Source organism: Vulpes lagopus, chromosome 16 (assembly GCF_018345385.1).
Source record: "Vulpes lagopus strain Blue_001 chromosome 16, ASM1834538v1, whole genome shotgun sequence".
Classification (NCBI taxonomy): domain Eukaryota; kingdom Metazoa; phylum Chordata; class Mammalia; order Carnivora; family Canidae; genus Vulpes; species Vulpes lagopus.
In genome coordinates this window covers 16,331,705-16,351,701 of record NC_054839.1, presented here as the reverse complement: position 1 = coordinate 16,351,701, position 19,997 = coordinate 16,331,705, and the positions used below count along the sequence as shown (strand labels likewise).

The following is a 19,997-nucleotide window of genomic DNA, read 5'->3' as shown; positions in this document are numbered from 1 at the left end:
CAGTAAGGAGCCAACACAGAGTTTCCAAATTTAGCGCATAACACCAGACACCGAATGGAACACACTTATCCTTCAAAAAGGATTCATTGCTTATCTAAAATTCAGATTTAACGGGCAATCCTGTAGTTTTATCTGGCAGCCCTACTTTAAGCTCCTATTAACATGTAAGATACTCCCTTTTTCAGTTCACGCACGTACTTCGAGGAGCGTGTAACTATTTGTTGTTTTCCTTTTGCCTCCATGTATACCCCAATGCTTCCTTTAATGGGGCTTTCCTTCTATGAAAAACAACAGTGGCAACGAGAAGGAGGAGGTCACATAGCACAATGGAAACGGCAGCCACTAAAGACAACCCAAGCACGGGCCAGGCTGAAGCCATCTCGACAAGGAATTGCTTAGGCTTTGTGTGTGCATCAAGAGAGAATTTTAAGTTGGAGATTCTGCACAGCCTTTACAGTGAGGGATATTGTCCACACAAACCTCTGGTTGCTGATGAGATGCCCTATGGGCTAAGGAAGGATACTTTGATTCATTGTTTGTAATGACAAAAACACCATAGTCTGGGTAGATTAAACAGAAATGAATTTCTCATAGTCTAGAGGCTCTAAGTAGAGATCAGGGTGCCAACAGGGTGGGGTTGCAGTGAGAACCCATTTCCTGGCTTGTGGACAACTGCTCTCTCTCTCTCTCTCTGCCATGTGAGGACAGAGAAAGAGGGTTCTAATCTCTTCTTCTTCGGGCAATAATCTCATCACGGGGGTGGTGTCTACCTACACCCTCACCTAAAACTAATCACCTTCCAAAGGCCCCACTTCCTAATATCATCACATTGGGAGTTAGGGCTTCAACATATGGATCTTGGAGGGAGGATACAAACATTCTGTGTGCACAGTTAGTACTCAGATTCACATCCTCCACTATCAGAAAAACTAACAAAGAATTCTCAGAATTCTCAGCAGCATCTGCCACTCAAGGAAAGCAGCCTAGGAGGCGCCCTCAGTGACCCAAAGGAAAGTTAAGTTTGCAAAGGTAACTTCTTGCATTTCTCACTTAAGTAAGCAAATTCTTAAAGAGAAATGAAAGAAGACACAGCAACACTGACTCAACTCAAATAGGAATCGAAAGGAAGCTAGTAAGTAAGGGTGGGAAATCGATAATAATCTAGAAAGCCAAAGGGAAAAAAATTAAAGCAGCATGGTGTGTGTTACAAGCCTAGGCCTGCTAAAGCTCCCAGGGTGAACCCAGAGACCCTAGAAGGACATGTGCAGTCATCTATCATCCCTGAGAAGGACAGTGAAAGCAGCCAGGTGGCCAAGAAAAGCTGTGGGTAAGAAACTGGAAAAGAATGACAAGATGGAGGAAGGAAAGCATGGGTTTAGAAGGAGATACAACTTGTATTTGGTTAGCATCTGCATTTGAGATCTTGGTCAGGTGGCAGCCACAGAAAAAAAAAAAGCCCCTCATGGTATTCCTATAGGCTCTTACCTTTGGGCTCCTATAGAGGCAGGTTCTTGCTTTTTGAGGCCTTAACTACATCAAATTTCATCATCTCAATCTTCAAGGATTGCTTTCTCTTCCTGGATTCTTTTTCTAAGGCCATAGGAGGTAAAGAGGAAGGATCAGCATGGGAGATGATGGGACAGGCAGGAGGAAGGCGATGAAAGTGCCCTGGGAGAGGCCACGCTCAACAACACGTGGACTTCATGACAGGACACATGTTGCTCCAGAGCTGTCAGGTTTTTTTCAGTGATTTCCAGATCTTTCCTCCTCCCCCCTCATAAAACTGGCAAGCAGCTTCCCGCTCCCACTCCTTGTAAGCCAGTGTCTAGCCCTCAACTGTGTCCTTTCTTCAAAATGCCTTCTGGGAGGAGGTGAACAAGACGCTGGTTGAGGATGAGGATTAATTGGATCCGTTTGGAAACAAAGCATTTGCAGGGAGTCTCTGCTGGTTTTTAAGGCACCTGATCCTCACAGAAATAACTGTGTCCCCAAGGAAATCTTTCCTCAGGCCGGGAGGTAAATACAGTAAATTGTAAGAAATAGGAAAAGTAGAAAAATCTAGAAAGAAGATCAGTCACTCTCACCAGTCACCGAGTGGATTGACTAAGCAAAGAAATAGCAAGTCATGACTGGGTACATTTGAGCAGATGGAAGAGGGTTGAAATGATGCGTGGTGATGAGAAATCTGTCAAAGACAGTGACTTGGCAGATCTGGCAGGACAACATTGTTTTAGTCTGATTGCAGAATATGTCCCAAAGGACTCGAGCTGCATTTTAAGGAACCGTAAAGTATCTGATGTATACCCAGCCAGGCAACCACGTTCAGAAAGGTGGGAAATCCACCTGGGAAGGAACGGGAAGCTGACAAACCCAGCGTTGTTTAGCTTATCCTTCTGTTCTGCACACACTTGGGAGGGAAGTCTCCTTGGAGGCTGGCTGTCCTGTGGGAGAGAGGTGCTGCGTACACCTCCAGCAAGTGGTGAAAAATGCAGCTACAAATAGGAGGGAAGAAGTGCATTGCTGTCAACAACTGAGCAGCCCTGAGAACTGGCACATGGATCATTTGTCCTGTCCATGCCAGAGTTTGCTGCCTCCAGTTCTATGAAGAAAGGACAGATAAAGGGGATCCTGCCAATGAGCAAAGAGGCCAAAGTCAAAGAATTTAGCGTTTGCTCACTGCTGCAACCAATGAGCTATGTCTCCTCCAAGGGTCCCCAAACCGTTGCATGCCACGTGCTCTCCAGCTGGAGGAAAGCCACAACAAATCATTCTTCTGTACAGGAGTCAGGCTTTACAAGTCCAAGTTCTGCTGTGGTCAGCCACTCCTAAGAAACAAGTTTGGCATCTAAGGAGCCATTTGTTAAGAACTTCATTTTCATAAGAATGCATTGAGTTGCATAGTGTATTAGAGTTTTTAAGCATTTTCATATACCTTAGCTCATATGGCAGCTTATGAAACAAGGTAAGTATTATTTGTGTGAATATAAAAAATATATATAATCATATAGGGTAATAAGTGGCTTGCCCATGAATACTGGGCACTGCTGGGCCTCAGAGAATCTCAGGTGTCTGGGGCCAGTCTCTCACCTTTGACCCTATTTCAGGGTCGCATCCCATTGAAGTACCTAATGTCACAGGAGACTCTAGCTTACCAGTCTTCAAGAATATATAAATCCACTTAAATCATAAAATTACAATATGCTTTGACTAATTCCACTTTCCAGTCAAAAAAAAAATCGAAAGGGAAAAAGTAATCTATATGAAGAACTTTAAAGAAGTTACACTTAAAACTGAAAATTTTTTTAAATTGTGGTAAAATATACATAACATAAAATGTAACATTTTTACCACCTTTAAATGGACAGTTCAGTGGCATTAAGTATATTTGAGTTATTGTACATCATCACCACCATCCATCCACAGAACTCTTCCATCTTCCTAAACTGAATGAAACTCTGAATCCATTAAAGACTCCTCCCCCACTCTTTCCTCTCCCCACCCCTCTCCTCTCCCCAGCTCCTGGCAACCACCATTCTATTTTCTGTATCTATGAATTTGATTACCCTAGTTACCACATGTGAGTAGAATTGCACAATATTTGTCTTTTTGTGTCTGGATTATTTCACTCGGGCTGTCTTTAAGGTTTATCCATGTTATAGCACGTGTCAGAATGTTCTTCCTTTTTAAGGCTGAATATATTGTCTGTACATGCCACATTTTGTGTACCCACGTATTCATCAATGGACACATGGGTCGCATCCACATTTTGGCTGTTGAAAATAATGCTGCTGTGAACAGAAGTGTACAAATATTTGTTCCAGTTCTTGCTTTCAATTCTTTTGAACTGAGAGTTCCAGAAGTGGAGTTGCTAGATCATATGGTTAAGTCTAACTTTAATTTTTTTTTTTTTTTGAAATTAACTAATTTTCCATTCCCTCTAGCAAGCACAAGAGTTCCAATTTCTCCATGTTTCCAAGCCTGTTGATGATGGCTAGGCTGGCTTTTGCGGTTCTTATTATGGTCACAAGATGCAAGAAACCATCGGGGAATTTTGAGGGATAAGATTATCATTCAAGGGACTTGGAGAGCACATGGCATGCTCAGTGGCCACACAGCAAGGTCAGGGGTTGCAGGGACAATCTAGAGCTTTGCCTTTATTCAGGTCGAGTGTGGGGTACCTGGAGTTTCTCAGGTTCACTGTCAATTGGCTAATTTATTAATATAAAACCTAAGAGTAGGAACTAGGGAGTGAGAAGGGAGATGTGGGTCACTCAAGTGGTCAGTTCTCTAGGTTTTCCAGGGCTTTCTGAAAGGGGATCTTCCTGGGAGAAAGCAGCCTAGTTCTTTATCAGGGTGTTCTGCTAGCAGCTGTGTCATACAGCTGCCGATGTGTTCACTCAAGATGCTGTCCCTGAAATGGATGCCCAGGCAATCAAAAGATTGATGCCAGGCACTTACACTCCACTCTACATCCCTACCAACACTTGTTGTTTTGTTTTAAAATAATAGCCACTCTACTAGATTGGAGTTTAAAACTTAGATTTTAAGAAAGCCTCTGAAGGAAGTTATGGCTACCACAGGTTCACAATCCCTTATTTGAGATCCTTGGGACCGTACTGTGTTTCACATTTCAGACTTTTTTTATTATTATTTTTTTATTTATTTTTTTTTCTTTGTTTTTTTTTTTAATTAACTTTTATTGGTGTTCAATTTACCAACATACAGAAAAACACCCAGTGCTCATCCCGTCAAGTGTCCACCTCAGTGCCCGTCACCCATTCCCCTCCAACACCCGCCCTCCTCCCCTCCCACCACCCCTAGTTCATTCACCCCATAGTTCACCCCGAGTTAGGAGTCTTTATGTTCTGTCTCCCTTCCTGATATTTCCCAACATTTCGTTTCCCTTCCTTTATATTCCCTTTCACTATTATTCATATTCCCCAAATGAATGAGAACATACACTGTTTGTCCTTCTCCGATTGACTTATTTCACTCAGCATAATACCCTCCAGTTCCATCCACGTTGAAGCAAATGGTGGGTATTTGTCGTTTCTAATTGCTGAGTAATATCCCATTGTATACATAAACCACATCTTCTTTATCCATTCATCTTTCGATGGACACCGAGGCTCCTTCCACAGTTTGGCTATTGTGGCCATTGCTGATAGAAACATCGGGGTGCAGGTGTCCCGACGTTTCATTGCATCTGAATCTTTGGGGTAAATCCCCAACAGTGCAATTGCTGGGTCGTAGGGCAGGTCTATTTTTAACTCTTTGAGGAACCTCCACACAGTTTTCCAGAGTGGCTGCACCAGTTCACATTCCCACCAACAGTGTAAGAGGGTTCCCTTTTCTCCGCATCCTCTCCAACATTTGTTGTTTCCTGCCTTTTATTATTATTTTTAGAAGATCATCCCAGTGCAAATACTATATATTATGTAATAATACTCCCAGTGGAGTCTGAGGCTGTAACTCACAATCAACCACATTAAATTTCTGCAGCAAGATGTATTACTATTCCCACTAAGTGGGATAAATGAGGACTCTGATTAGCCTCATTTCAGATCAGATCAAGTTTTGCTAGTAAGAGATTGCAGGAAAGGAAGAAAAAAACTTTGGAAATTTTTAAAATTTGGAACCGCAAATAAGAAATCTGGTACTTATATTAATATTATACTACTTAGATTAGTAAAACTCTTAAACTCACCAGAATGAATGAATATGTAGCTTAGAATTAGAAATTGCTGGAGAGACATGTATTGAATGCAGCTCATTTGTGGCAACAAGCAGGACTGAATCTGCTTTTACCATTCTCTGCTCAGTGTGCCTTGAGGCAGGAGCAGTAGGAGGAAGCATATGTCACCTTAAAACAAACCCAGGCCAGCACCAGAGGACCCCATTCCTCCCCATTTCTGCCCCAGCTTCCACTTGGACTCCTGCCAACCCCACTGGGCACCACCGGGCTAACCTTCCTTGCAGGTGTCTCACTTCTCAGACTTTTACTGGCTTTCAAATTGCATTAAATCGTGAGAACTGTGTGTCCCTTCCTCCCACCGTGCAGCTCCTTCTGTCAGAGCAACCATCGGCATTAATGAGGTGATAAGAAATACAGAATACAGATAGGTTAACATGCCTGTCCTCCTGGCAAGCACATTTATCTAGCAACTGAATGGTGGCAATGACGGGCACTATGGCTGCCTAGGGGGAACTCTCTGTGGTGTCATGTGACAGAGGATGACAGAGGGTGTCAACTCTGCCACAGAGAGTCCCAACCAGAGCCTGCAGCCACTCACAAGGTTGAATGTGTAAGTCCCCCTCCCCCGCCCCCGCACAGAATTCCTACGGGACTCTTCCACCCTGATCAGCTGTAACATGTGGATGCAACCAAGGAGGCCTATATCCACAATATGAAATTAGATGTTCGCTTAGTCCATTCAAGCTGCTATAACAAAGTGCCACATCTGGGTAGCTTATAAACAACATTTCTGGAGGCTGGAAGTCCCAGATCATCAGGGTGCCAGCATGGCCTGGGGAGAGCCCTCTTCAGGGTTGCAGATTTTTCATTGTGTCTTCATGTGGTATAAGGGCTGACCTGGCTCTCCTGGGGCCACTTTTATGAGCTCTGTCTTCATGACCTAATCCCCTCCCAGAGACCTTGGCTCCTAAAACCTTTCCCTTGGGCATTAGGTTTTCAACATGTAACTTGAAAGAAACACAAACATTTAGACCCTCACAGATGCAAAGAAAAAGGATTCTGCAAAACCGCTAAAGATCTAGCTCCTAGACTTACTCTTACCAAATAGAAGGTAACCAGTTTGGGGAAGCTGTGCCTGGCTGTTCATGGATACCACCCACTTGCCACACTGAGCATGAAGCATTGACAAACCATGACACCCTGTTCGACCTTCCAATTTGTCCTCATTTCTGGGTTCTTCCGGCCCCGGGTAAATGGGCATCCAGCCTTGACCCTAGGCGATCTGTACCAAGATCCTACTTCCTTTCCACATCTCCCCAAACTGTAATGGTGCAAAAAATAGAATGCTGTCATGCCAAGAAGCTGGTGCAAAATATAATAAAGAATAGTATGGGCTCAAAGAGGCATCCATTTCTTCAGGACACGAGCATTATACAAAGAGATCAAACATGAGTCCTGGGCTTCTACAGATCCCTCAAGCTGCACTTTGGATATTCATAGATTTGGCCTCAGGATGTACCTCTGGAGTGACAAAATGGCCTTCTTCTTTTTCAACTGTGCTTTTGGTTTAAGTTTCCACATTGTCTCTAAAGTTACCCTTTGAATACACCGAAAGGAGAAAAGGTTCTTGAGGACACGGGTGCATTGTTACTTGTTTTTATTGTAAGTGGCTGAGCATCAGTAGGCACAGTTAGAGGCTGGGTTGATTTGGCAGTCTCTTATTGTTCCTGGATGCTCAGACTCCCAGGGGTAGCATTCCCATGTAAGCTATCGCAGTCAGCTTCTGATAAATGAGTCTCAGCTAGCCGTGCGGTGCGCACAGCATCTGAAAGACACAAAGCCCTCCTCTGACCCAGCACAGGTACGGCTGCAGGAATCATTGTCCAAGATGTCGAGGGGCAACGCCGGAAGCTGCAGGCACCTTTCAGCCACTCTCTACTCCTGTGTCAGCAAAGGCTAGCCTGCACTTGCTGCTGTTCATGCCAATGAGCTTTAGTGATTAAGCAGAGCTCGTGGAGCCCCGCACATATAATTGATGTCAATAATAGTCAGTCCAATGTCATATTTTAGAAGTCAAGCCCAGAATCCAACAAGAATTTATTAATCTATCAGCTGCATTGAAAGACAGCACAGAAGTTATGCTTTGCTGCAAAAATAAAGAGATATGGTGACACGACTTTTAAAATTTTCGATTAGGGCATTGTTTTTAGGGCAGCAAATACTGTAAAGCTTTATGGAAAAGAATTTGCAATGCACTCTGTATGTTTTATTATTCATTATGTGGGGAACATTGTGAAGTAGATTTGGTTCAAGATATGGATGAAGACATGGAGCTCATTCAGGGAACCTCTGATTTAAAATGGATAAACCAATTCATATGCAAATATATCATGCATAAGATTTCAATAACTGAAAAATGACTTAAATATAAAAATCTCTCTGTGTGTTTCCATTTCTTCTTTTGAAGGCCGCTGGATAGAGAGCCTTAGGTTTCCAGAACTTGGAAAATGACCCGCAAGAAGGGGAAGAATTTTAAGCATAAGTATATTGTACAGGAATATGTAAATAGGAAGGACAAAATAGAGGAATGGAAAGTTTCTCAGCTTGCAAACCACAATAGTAGAAGCAGTAGGAGAATCATGATATAGCAATTAGGCAGGGCTGCCCCCTGCCTATCAGGTCCCTGCCCTAGGTGTCCTGATGCCCCTTGAGATCCACTCCTCATCCCTCCACCTGGGTCTGTGCCCTGAACAAGGATCTCTACAAACTGCATCACCCATGTCCTCAGGCCACAGGCCTCCATTTGGCTTCAGCTAATGGGAGGCAGCATGTGAAAGTAAGAAGGACTAAAGTAAGATGGACTAAAGAGGTCAGGGTATCATTCCCTTAGCTCCCTCCCTGATGGGCCATGGTTTGACAGTTGCCATGTCATTTCATTGCTCTCTGCAATTTCAATTCTTGTGCACACTGGTAACACCTCCTTCCCCTCCAGCCTTCCTGCTATTGCCAGCCTTGGGGTTCTTTGCCACCCAGCTCTGGTTCCTGTGTTCACACCTTTGTAAGTTGTCTCTTCTTCAAACTCTCTTTATTACTTATTTGAGTGTTCCATCTGTTTCTTACCAGGACACAGACAAATATAGCACCTTTGTAAGAATTAGAAAGAGGCACCCAGATGGGTCTATGAGACTTCATTACACCGGTTGTCTCTGCGTTGGTATGAATTGAAATTTTCGAAAAGAAAACAATTCCCAAAAAGAAAGAAAAAACGTGTCCCTTTGGTGAATGGTGCCCTGCAGGTGCATCGCTTTGTGGGCACAGAATTCAAGCTGGATTTCAGCCCAGCTCCCTCCATCAGTGAATGACTTTGTGCAGTGCACAAAATGCCCAGATGAATGTGGCAGCCCTCCAAAAGGATGGGTAGATCTCTAAAGGCTGGGAAATATCTTCAAGAGAAAAGTGAAGGCTGACCTGGGTCTTTAAGGATATTTGAGACTTAGATTGGAAAGCGCATTGTGAGCAAGGAAAGCCTGTAGGACAGGAGAGTAGAAAATGTATACAGGCTGTGGATTCTGTAAGGCAAGGAGGGTCCCTTGAAGGGATTGTTGCAGCATAAGAAAGTAGAGATGGGGTGGAAATGGGCTTTGATTGCTGAGCAATAAAACATGAACTGTCGTTTGTGGTCAACCAGACACTATGGTGCACCATTTGGACACGTGGACTCTAAAACTAGACCTACTCGGCTTAGATCATGGTTTCACCGCCCGTTAACTCCGTAACTTTCGCACAGCTACTCATCCTCACTCAGCCACAGTTTTCTCTTCTGCAAAATGGAGATAAAATAGCATGTAACTCTTAGATTTGCTAGGGGGCTGCATTTTAAAATACACGTGAAGTGCTTAGCACAGTGCCTGCTGATAATTGCCCAGTAGACATCAGCTACTATCACCAAAAGTTTTATCAGAAGAGTAATATGATGAAAGCAAGAGCTCGTGAATATTACTCAGACTATGTGTGCAGAATGCACTAGAAAGAAAGAGGCAGGCAGAGAAGTCAGTTTGAGGCTGTTATACTATCTGCCTTCCAGGAGGGCCACAAGAAATGAGACAGAAGAAGTAGGTGCAGAGAGCTCTGGGAGGAGAAGAGAAGGAAGGCTGCGAATGGGCAGGTCATGAGCATGCGGAGTCAGAGAGGCTCCAAGCACTTGTCTGAAGTCTGTTGTCTCCATTGGTATAAAAAAGCACATAGGCAGCTTGGGCAGTTGACATCAAGGGACTGACATTTTTAAATTTTAGTACAAGTAAAAGGAATGTGATTCTAAATCTGCCAATGAAAGAATTAAAGAACCATTGGATTTTGCCTTCTGTTTTGCATAATATCAAATATTAGATCCAAGATTCTATTACAAAACAAAAACCCTATGGACACTTCAAACATTCCAGGGCTCACTGGTTATACCTCGACCTGCCAAAGGTGTTTTTTTTTAATATCCAGAAGTTTCTTCTGATTAAAGTCTGAGGTAAGGCCTCCTTGGTTGAGAGAGAGTATCCTCGTACCAGAGAATTCTCTAAGAGCATAATTAATTTACAAATTCAGTACTTAGCAAAATTAACCAGAGAGCTGAGGAAGCCAGCAAGCCCTGAACTTTAGTATCTTCCATTTAGGATAGAGGAGGAACATAATTTTAAGAAACAGGGACACGTGGGTGGCTCAGTGGTTGAGCATCTGCCTTTGGTTCAGGTTGTGATCGTGGGCTCCCGGGATTGAGTCTTACATTGGGTTCCCCGCAGGGAGCCTGCTTCTCCCTCTGCCTACGTCTCTGCCTCTCTCTGTGTGTCTCTCATGAATAAATAAATAAAATCTTTTTTAAAAATTAAGAAAAAATTTCTGTAAGTCCCCAGTTGAACATTCATTTGTAGGCAAGCCTCCCGAAGAATTCAGTGCCATTTTAAAAATCACCCTGAAACCAGTTTTTAGCCATAGCTCCCTATGAGAAAAGTTATTCCTTGTTTTCACTTTTTGGTCTTTTCTTGCAGGAATCTAGCTCATCTGTTGCTGACGTTCTGGCCCACTGCCCAGAGACAGCATGGCACAGTCTGGTACCGAGGCCTTTCCTGCCGTATGCTAATCTGTTCTCTTCACCTTGGCCTTTGCAGATACTTGCCTGAGATCATGAATGATGGGCTGACCAACCAGATCAACAACCCTGAGGTAGACGTGGACATCACACGGCCTGACACTTTCATCAGGCAGCAGATCATGGCTTTACGTGTAATGACCAACAAACTAAAGAACGCGTACAATGGCAATGATGTCAACTTCCAGGACACAAGTAAGGAAGTCTTTACCAGTACCAGTAAACTCCACAGTGAAAAATAGGTTATACCATATTTTTTCTTCAAGGGCAATGTGCATCTTTAACCTTGTGTCATGTTTACCCAATCTGCAGAGCAGCTTGTAGTCCTTGGGACAGAGAGTTCTGATCCCACAAAGCTTAGGATTCTACTAAAAGCATAACTGGTCTTGAGGAATAGTTTCAAGGGACTGTATTCAGCAATACCCAAGCTAACAGTGCGTCTCATCTGCCAGTTGATCCATTAATGATAAAGCAGCAAAGTAATGTGTTCATCTTCTCCTTCCCCCATGATCATTGGCATCTGCCCAAAACTCTTGTCCCCTCTTCCAACCACCAAAAGAAGAATTTCTGAAGATTGCTGAAAGAGGGTGGGTTGGAATCCCTGTTTTATCCCTTATTGGCTGGGGTTGTATGCAAATTGTTTCTCGAGTCTTGGATTTCTTTTCTATAGAATAGGAAGCATTCAGGCCTCTGAGGGCAGGTCTTTGGGAGGTTGGTTTGCGGGTCTGTGAAGGAGCTAAGATAGTATCTCAGGTGCCGTGTATTCAACTGTGTTCGCTCTCCCTCTATCCAGTCACTCATGTGCATGAGCCATGGACATTCATATCTGAAATAGTGACAGAAATAGTGAAATGCTGGTGCCTTATGACACGTAACTAGTTTATTAGCCATCACAAAATATCAGAAGTGACTGGAAAGACTAGTAAGTGAGCATTAAATGAAATTTGGGGTTTGTGTAAATGGTTTCAAGATGCCTAACTATACAAATGGGGGGGTTGTTTTATTGTTTTTAAGGGTTTTTTTAAAGATATGTATCCTTACACAGAGTTCTTGGGAAAAGATTTCTTGAACATAAGCTGTGCAGTCGCCAGCGATTCTGTAATTTGGTCACTGAAGCAAAAGATGATGCTTGTGTGCTTGAATTAATGAGATAGAAAGAAACAAGTTACAGATGGAAGACATTAAGTCATCCAAGTCCTAGCCATTGTCCGACTGAGTTGTCCCCTGCAGAAAATTTTTAGTGCTTTATCCCATTTTAAGCAACTCAAAAATTAATTTTCTAAATGCAGGGTAATTGCCAACCCAGTAGACTTTATTGCAGTAAAGTTTCTAAGTGTCCTCTTAGTATTTCTCTTCCTCTTCACTAAATCTATTCTTTCCTTTTCAAAAGAGAACCATCCCCAAGGTTTCAGCCTTTCGGCTTCTCCCCTGCTCATTCCTTAGCTTCGCTCCTTTGAATGCATCATCGTCCTCTCTATCTCATGAAATGCTTTATTATCTGGAGAAGGACTATAGGAATAAATAATTCAAGATAATGTAAGAATTAGTTGAGGTTGGCCTTGTTTCTCTCTCCTCTCTGACCTAAAGAGGTTATATACATGTCAATCTGCAAGGCTTAGGGAATGTCCTTGAGGAGAGATAGTACTCCACTTCCCCTCACAAGAAAATAAAAATTAACAACAGTTAAGAGCATCACTTAGCTCTAACCCAAGCCCCATATTTGGTCCTCTATTTTAGGATAGTGTCTGTCATATAAACCATTATCACATCTTACAACCATCATCACCCTTCCTGCTTTTGACATTTAAAAAAAAAATCACCCCTTAAATTCCGGTGTTTCTGACTCCTTTTCAGAAAGAGATGGGGCCATTATTTCTTTCAGCTGGAATCTCCTGTCATTATTTGCTTACCACAGTTTTAATATTCTAAATCACTTTAATAATATCTTTGTAAAGGTTATATTACTTCTTGTTCATAATACCAGTGTTAAGAACAATTCCCTTTGCAGTTCTGGTATCTCTGAATTTAATTAATGGGCATTTCTCCCTTTGTAAAGGCCACTAAAGATAAATCCGAGAAAATGTTAAGAACCTGGTATAGTGTATTCAAGTGATCTTACCTGGTATTTAGATGTCCTATTAAAAAAAAGGGGGGGGGGATGGTGGGGTGGCCGGGTGGCGCAGGGGTTTAGCGCCACCTTCAGCCCAGGGTGTGATCCTGGAGTCCTGGGATCAAGTCCTATATCAGGCTCCCTGGAGCCTGCAAGCATGGAGCCTGCTTCTCCCTCTGCCTGTGTCTCTGCCTCTGTTGTGTGTGTGTGTGTGTGTGTGTGTGTGTGTGTGTGTGTGTGTGTGTGTCTAATGAATAAATAAATAAAATCTTAAAAAAAAAAAAAAAGAATCGTACTGAGTTGTGCCTTGCTTACTCAGGGGACATGAGAAGAGTCCCTGCATTACTTTGGCTTCACTTATGTAGCATCTAGCGGCCAAGATGGTGCCAGTAATGTCAGGCGCAGCTCAACAAGCACATCCTTGGTTCAGGCCAACAGGGAGGAATTTAGGTCTATTGAATGAATCTTTGAGCAAGTGGGGGAAAATAGTAAATTTCATTGCTGACTTTACAGTTTCCTGAGTCCTCCCAGGCACATCATCTCACTTGTACCCCCTAACGATTCTGTGAAACAGATATGAATATTCTCATTTTTACAGCTGAAGAAGCAGAGCCACAGTGAGGTTAACTGGCTTGCCCTCATTCACTTAAAAAACGGCAGCTTAAATTCTAGGTCCTCTTTGCTGGAGGAACCATGTTTTGTTTTGTTTTGTTTTTTTCCATCAGGCATCATTGTAAGCACTGGGTTTGGTGCCTCTTTCACCCATTTCACCAGGGTGGCTTCACACATATTCTGCATTTAAATGTTCTTGTATCTCTTGAAATGAGGAAACTGACAGAAGTTGAAGAAACTTCCTAAGGCACATTTAATTATTCAACAAGTATTTATTGCACACCTGCTGCATGCTAGGGACCATTAAAGGCAATGGGGATACAGAAGTGAATGGTATGCACCCCACAAAGTCTCTACCATCCACAAGAAAGCAAGCAAGTTAATAATGCAATTGCAAATGGTGACAAGTACTTTCACACAGCTGGAAATTGATGGAGACTGAACTGGGACCCAGGTCTGAGACACAGGGTTGATGAAACAGGAAGGAAGCAAGCGATGACAGGTGGGACTAGAGCAGGCCCAGAAGGTATGGCGGACAAGTGAGAGGATGCCATGCCAACACAACATACGAGATGGGAGCCATGGTGTTGGTTTCATACAGGGAATGGTGCACCTTTTCTGTAAAGAAAGATATTACATATGTTCAGCTTTAAAAGCCATATATGAAGGCAGAATGAGATGATGCATCAGCGAAGGGGGTGACTGTGTTCCAATATAACCTCATACGTGGACACTGAGATTTAGATTTCGCACACGCCCTACCCACACATCACAAAACACTATTCTTTGTTTGATTTTTTTTTTCAAAATCCCTTACAAGGGAATGGTGAGAAAAATGGCCCTAAGGTACAAAAAGAGCGAAGGATGGACGTTCTTAAAGCTATTTAAACATTAGCCAAGAAATAACCTTTCCAATGCCAACATGGTGGGTATGGTGCCTCCTCTGGTCTAGAATCCATACCTTTCCTAAGCTGAGTAACTGGATGTCAGTTAACACTGTGTCTCAAACATCTATTTTGATTTGTCTCATCACAAACCCATGGGGGTGGGTAATGTCTTTTTCCACCACCAGACCCAAATCTGGTTGATGGTCTAACTCTCTTTTTCAATCTGCCCACCGCAGGCGATGAATCCAGCGGCTCGGGGAGTGGCAGTGGGTGCATGGATGACGTGTGTCCTACGGAGTTCGAGTTTGTCACCACAGAGGCTCCCGCAGTGGACCCCGACCGGAGAGAAGTGGACTCTTCTGCAGCCCAGCTCGGCCACTCCCTGCTCTCAGGATCCCTCGCCTGCATCGTCCTGGCACTGCAGAGACTGTGCAGATAATCCTGGGTTTTTGGTCCGATGAAACTGCATTTTAGCTATTTGAATGGCCAACTCACTTCTTTTCTTACACTCTTGGACAATGGACCATGCCACAAAAACTTAACCGTTTTCTATGAGAAGAGAGCAGTACTGCACTCTGTCTCCCTTTCTGTTTGCCCAAAGAGTACCGGGTGCCAGACTGGACTGCTTCCTTTTTCCTTCAGCTATCTATGGGGACTTTGTTTATTCTAGAGAATTCTTACTCAAATCTTTCTTACCAGGAGATTTTCTTACCTTCATTTGCTTTTATGCTGCAGAAGTAAAGGAATCTCACGTTGTGAGTTTTTTTTCCCCCCATTTAAAAAAAAAAAAAAGGCAGGAAGAAAATAATTTTCCTTGTAAAATCAGGCCAAACCCCAAGACAACTGCATTTTCAACAAAAGAGCAAACAAGAGCAAAAAATAAAAGAGCTTTAGAGCTGGAAGTTCAGCGTTGCCAGCCGACTCCCAATGTAAGCTTTTCTCTGATAAATCGGTTTTACAAAATGCTTTGGGGGAGAAAGTTTGAAATTTTTTTTTAATGTGGTGAAAATACAGTGTTGTCTTGGTGGTATCGTCTTGCACTCTATCCACACACTACCAAACTGATTTGGGGGTACTGATACTAAATTTAGAGTTCCATCTTTACTAGGAGAGTGAAATTGCCACCACCCAGCACCTCTCTCTCACCTTGCCCAATTTCAGTTTCAATGATGGCACCATTTTCCTTAATTCTCTTAATGTCTGTCCACTGGATGCAATTGGCACGGATTTTTCTCTTCATCTCCAGTTGCTAGTGGACGCTCTCATCAATTCATTCTCCTCAAGGGTCTGAATTGAAAATAATCTTCAGTGACACCATAGTTTTGCTTTAGCCACAGGTTTGACATTATTTTGAGGTTTCTGCCTCTGTGCTCATTACCCTCCCAAAATAAGAGTTCTTTTAATGAACTTCTAAGTAATTAGATCCATAAGTGAGTTTTCATTTTTAATGGTTTGCTTTGTGTCAGTTGGTTTCTGCATCACAAGGGCATTCTCTTACAAAATAACTCACAACAAAAAAAGTCAAGACAAAAAAATATATATATATAGTATTGACATGGAGATTTCTTTCACTTTTTTAGTCTTAGTATGATCATCTATTTTTATATCTCTATATATATAAATCACAGATTTTAACTTCTTAATTCCAAGCTCAGGGTTGACACACCTTTGTAACGAAAATGTTTTGTCAACCAGCTCTTCTTGTTTTGTGCTGCTCAGAGAAGGGATTCCTCAACGATCTGTGAGCACCAAGAATCAAGAAAGAGAACTTTTTACGTATCTAACTGTCCGTTTATTAAAAGTTTGCCAGGGCACACCCTTTTTGCATGAGCGTGCTTTGTCCTGGGTGCTCCAGACAGCACCGGGCTCATGGGGAGAGCCACGGGTGTGCAGGAACTGTCCTGGTGTTGGAAACCGTATACATAAAGAATGTGGTATACATGCAAAACCATTGCTTTCATGTACGCCTTCAGCCTGGGATTCCTGCTTGGCACTTGGACATATGACCTAACTCAAGAGGCCACTTTAAAGCCACAAGCCTAACTGACCCTCCAAGTGTACCAAAGCCAGGCCCTATGCTCCCCATGTTAGAGAGAAGCAAAATAAACCAAACTGGGGCTTTATTCTTGTTGGCTATCCATGTGTTTCCTTGGTTTTTATGATGATCTGGGGTTGGGAAAAGTAGTGTTTCAAGACACCATAGTATGCCAGTCACATTTTATTTAACCCATTGGCAGAAATGGCACGTAAATGGTATTTTTCGATCTTCACTCTCATCAAAATTATAATTAGTTATTGATTTAGTCATCACCTTTAAGTAGAACACATGCGGCACAATAGTATTAAGTATATTTGAGCACTTTTGCAAAACTGCAAAGTATTTAGAAGCATCTATTGCTATTTTATGCCTAATGAAGTATAAAAAGTAGGATTCTGAGAGACTTTGTGGCATCTTTTCATTTAAATCTCTATGAAATTAACACCTAATCTAATTCAGCATTGCATACTTCTAGAAAACCATCCATTTCACTGCCAAACTTCGGCTTCCTATCACCAATGACACAGAAAACATGTCTATGAAGGACCAATCATTTATGTTGCCCATTTCACTGTATGCTCAGAAATCAGTATTGTCTTTCCCCGGTAATTAAGGTGCAATACAAATTAAATCCCTCTTGATTTTCCAGAATATTGGAGTAATAACTTGTTCTTATGGCTTTAAACTCTTAAGTCTTTCCTTTTTTCAATATTTCTGCATTGTCTTCTATGAAATAGATCAAAATGCCTTGTTTCCTCTGTGCTCTCACCCCAAAAGGTTTTGTGCATGTGTATGAATACACATTATATTAATGAATGTGAACCCATGTTCTGTACACACTAAATGCCCAGATAATATAGAAACGCCTGCTTCATTTGTTTTGACACCTTCATGATCGGTATTATTCATAGTGGTGAGATACAGTGATCCCCCACGAGCCAGGCAGAGAGCTGAGATGACTGTCGGTTACTGATGCCACAACACTCGTCCCCTGCATGGATGTGGTCAAAATAGTCTTCAAATTGTGCTTCCTAGTTTTTATCATCATCCGACTCTGTCATATGATTTTCAGACCAATTTAACATGAGACCTGTTTTTCTGTCCTAAGGGAGTTTAATCTCATTATCCCATTTCAGTAAGGATTTCAGCATTCCTCCCTCTCTCCTTTGCCCCCTGCCACATTAATTTCTCTCGTCTCGACATAGTGCTAGGGGATGAAACGATGCCCCAGCATTTCTCTCGCTCTGCCCTCATTTGTTCTGGTGTCCCCAAAATTCTGCAATCACATCACCACCTCTGTTAGGAGTAGGGAGGATTGGGCTTACTGAAGTCTGACACTAGAAATTACTGGGTGATGCTCATGACCGCAAACACTTAGCTTATTGAAGTGCCTCTCTTTACATGTTCTTTAGTTATAATATGTATTTTTCTAACAGAAATACACGTCTGTAATTGGTGTATATTATACTTTGTATATGTTAGAACAAAAGCTAAACAGAGGCTAAAGTCTTTAGCAGAGAAGAACGAATTGCCGAATCATAAATTGGCGCTCTGCTGATGGTTCTGTACTGAAGGGTAGCCGTGACAGCCTTCTGTCACTTGAATGAAGATCAAGTCGCTACCTTGATGACAGCCACCTGAGAACACCGTTAGCACTGGCAATCGGACTCCCTTACGCTGACTTACCCAGCGAAGTAACTGGTACTACCGGCTTTCATTGTAAGGGATTGAAAATACTACTTTGTGGACACTGAAAAACACTATGAAGTAGTAATTATACAAGTAACGTTCTATAACTCAAACATGTTGAAAATATTATTGGACACAGAACCCTGATATTTAATTTATATTCCCTGCTGCAGACGTTAGCCTACTTTAACGCTTTAGCCATTACATACATGTTTTGGCTACACACTGAACACCAACTAAAGTCCCCAAGGAGGAATAAAAACTGAGCAAATTCCTGAGTTGTGATTCTTTTATTGCTTCTCTTTGCAAGGCTAATTATCAGGTGGTTTGATTAAAGGTGGAAGTGTTAGCAAATGTAAGTTTTGACTGATCCAAAACTTGCAGGAATACGAACTCCCTTTTATTTACTTACTGTCACTAATAGACCTGACTTCTAACCTACAAGAGGATGGGGGAGAGCAGTTCGGCTTTGCCAAGAGAAGAGTAAAGGAGCCCGTAACTTCTACATTTGCAAAGTGTTTCTCCTTGGTGGAGACATTAGCCAGTGTTTAGTTTCAGGCCAAGTTATACAAATAGAGTATTGATTTGTATGCATTCTGGAGCCTTGCTACATCACGGTTTGCTATGGCGTGGGACTCAGGCTAGCCTGGGGCTATTTGAACCTCATTCAAAGTTGAGTAGTTACTGGAATCTTTGACATTGCCTTGTAATGAGGTACTTCCATTGAGAAGACACCTTGAAGATGGAGAACAGTGAGGTCTCTGTGTGCATATGCATAATATATATGCAGGACAAATGTGTGCACCAATCAAACCTGAAATTTTATGTGACTGTCAAATGAATATTACTTGGGTTAAGATTTTTCATTTCTGATTTGGATAGAAAATTGCTATTAATCTTGTATTAAAATAGTTTTTAAAAATCTACCAGTGCCCTTGCTGCATTGTCTTAATTTTTGTCATAGTCTAAATTACAGAGGTTTCGAATTTCTTTTTGCTTGAGACCTTTTTAGAAACCGCAATATTAAAAGAAAGAAAAAGAACCATAGATTAAATCAGCACCACTCATCTAAATATACTTGGCTTTTGAAATCATGAACTTTTAGAACTTTGGAACATTTAAGAGCTTTCCAAATGTGTACAGAAGATACTGTATCTCTCTCCTTTTGTATTGGTTTCTTCTTTAAGATAAAATTTAGTGGTTTGAGAACTGATGTCAGTACTTCAGCAATGAGGTGAGAAAAATAAGATAATATGTGAAAAGACTAACCATTTCCAAATTTAGCAATTGCATTGATTTTTATATTTCTGAAAGTTTCCATGCTATCAGGAATGCTAAATGTTGTATAACATGCTAAAGATTCATTTAACAGATATTTATTAAACTCCTACTCTGTGCTAAACCTGCTCTAGGTGCTGATCACTGGTTGTCAAAACCACCAGTTGGAAATTACTCACTTTTTACAATTAACCATGATTACTACAAATATATCGTTTATTCCAAGAATGCTCTTTTAAATAAAGGAAACCATATAAATAAAGTTCTCAAGACTACAATGTTTAACCATAAGCAATATTATAATTTAGTTTACATTATTACTATTTTGGTTTCTAATGAGAAAAGCAATTTCTTCAAAAGATTTAAGAAACTTTAGGATAATTCCATACATAAAAGCAGAATATAACAACTTTTATTTGGAATTAAACTGAACGCAATTTCATGGAAAGGAAAAACATTGAAACAGTTTTGGGGGAAAAAATTTAAAACCACAGAGACTTTTATCAGGTAACAATATTTATTTTAATTTGCTCTTTGGATAAATGGACTGAGGT

General features: G+C 41.7%; 1 protein-coding gene across 1 annotated transcript in view; it reads left to right on the top strand.

The window, feature by feature from the left end:
* Positions 1 to 17,127, top strand: part of GPC6 (glypican 6) — a 1,091,020-nt gene extending 1,073,893 nt beyond the window's left edge. The window contains exons 8-9 of the mRNA XM_041731333.1: positions 10,849 to 11,024; positions 14,675 to 17,127. Coding sequence (XP_041587267.1) covers positions 10,849 to 11,024; positions 14,675 to 14,877 — 379 coding nt within the window. The 3' untranslated portion in view covers positions 14,878 to 17,127. The remainder of the gene's footprint in view (positions 1 to 10,848; positions 11,025 to 14,674) is intronic.
* Positions 17,128 to 19,997: the final 2,870 nt, after the last annotated feature.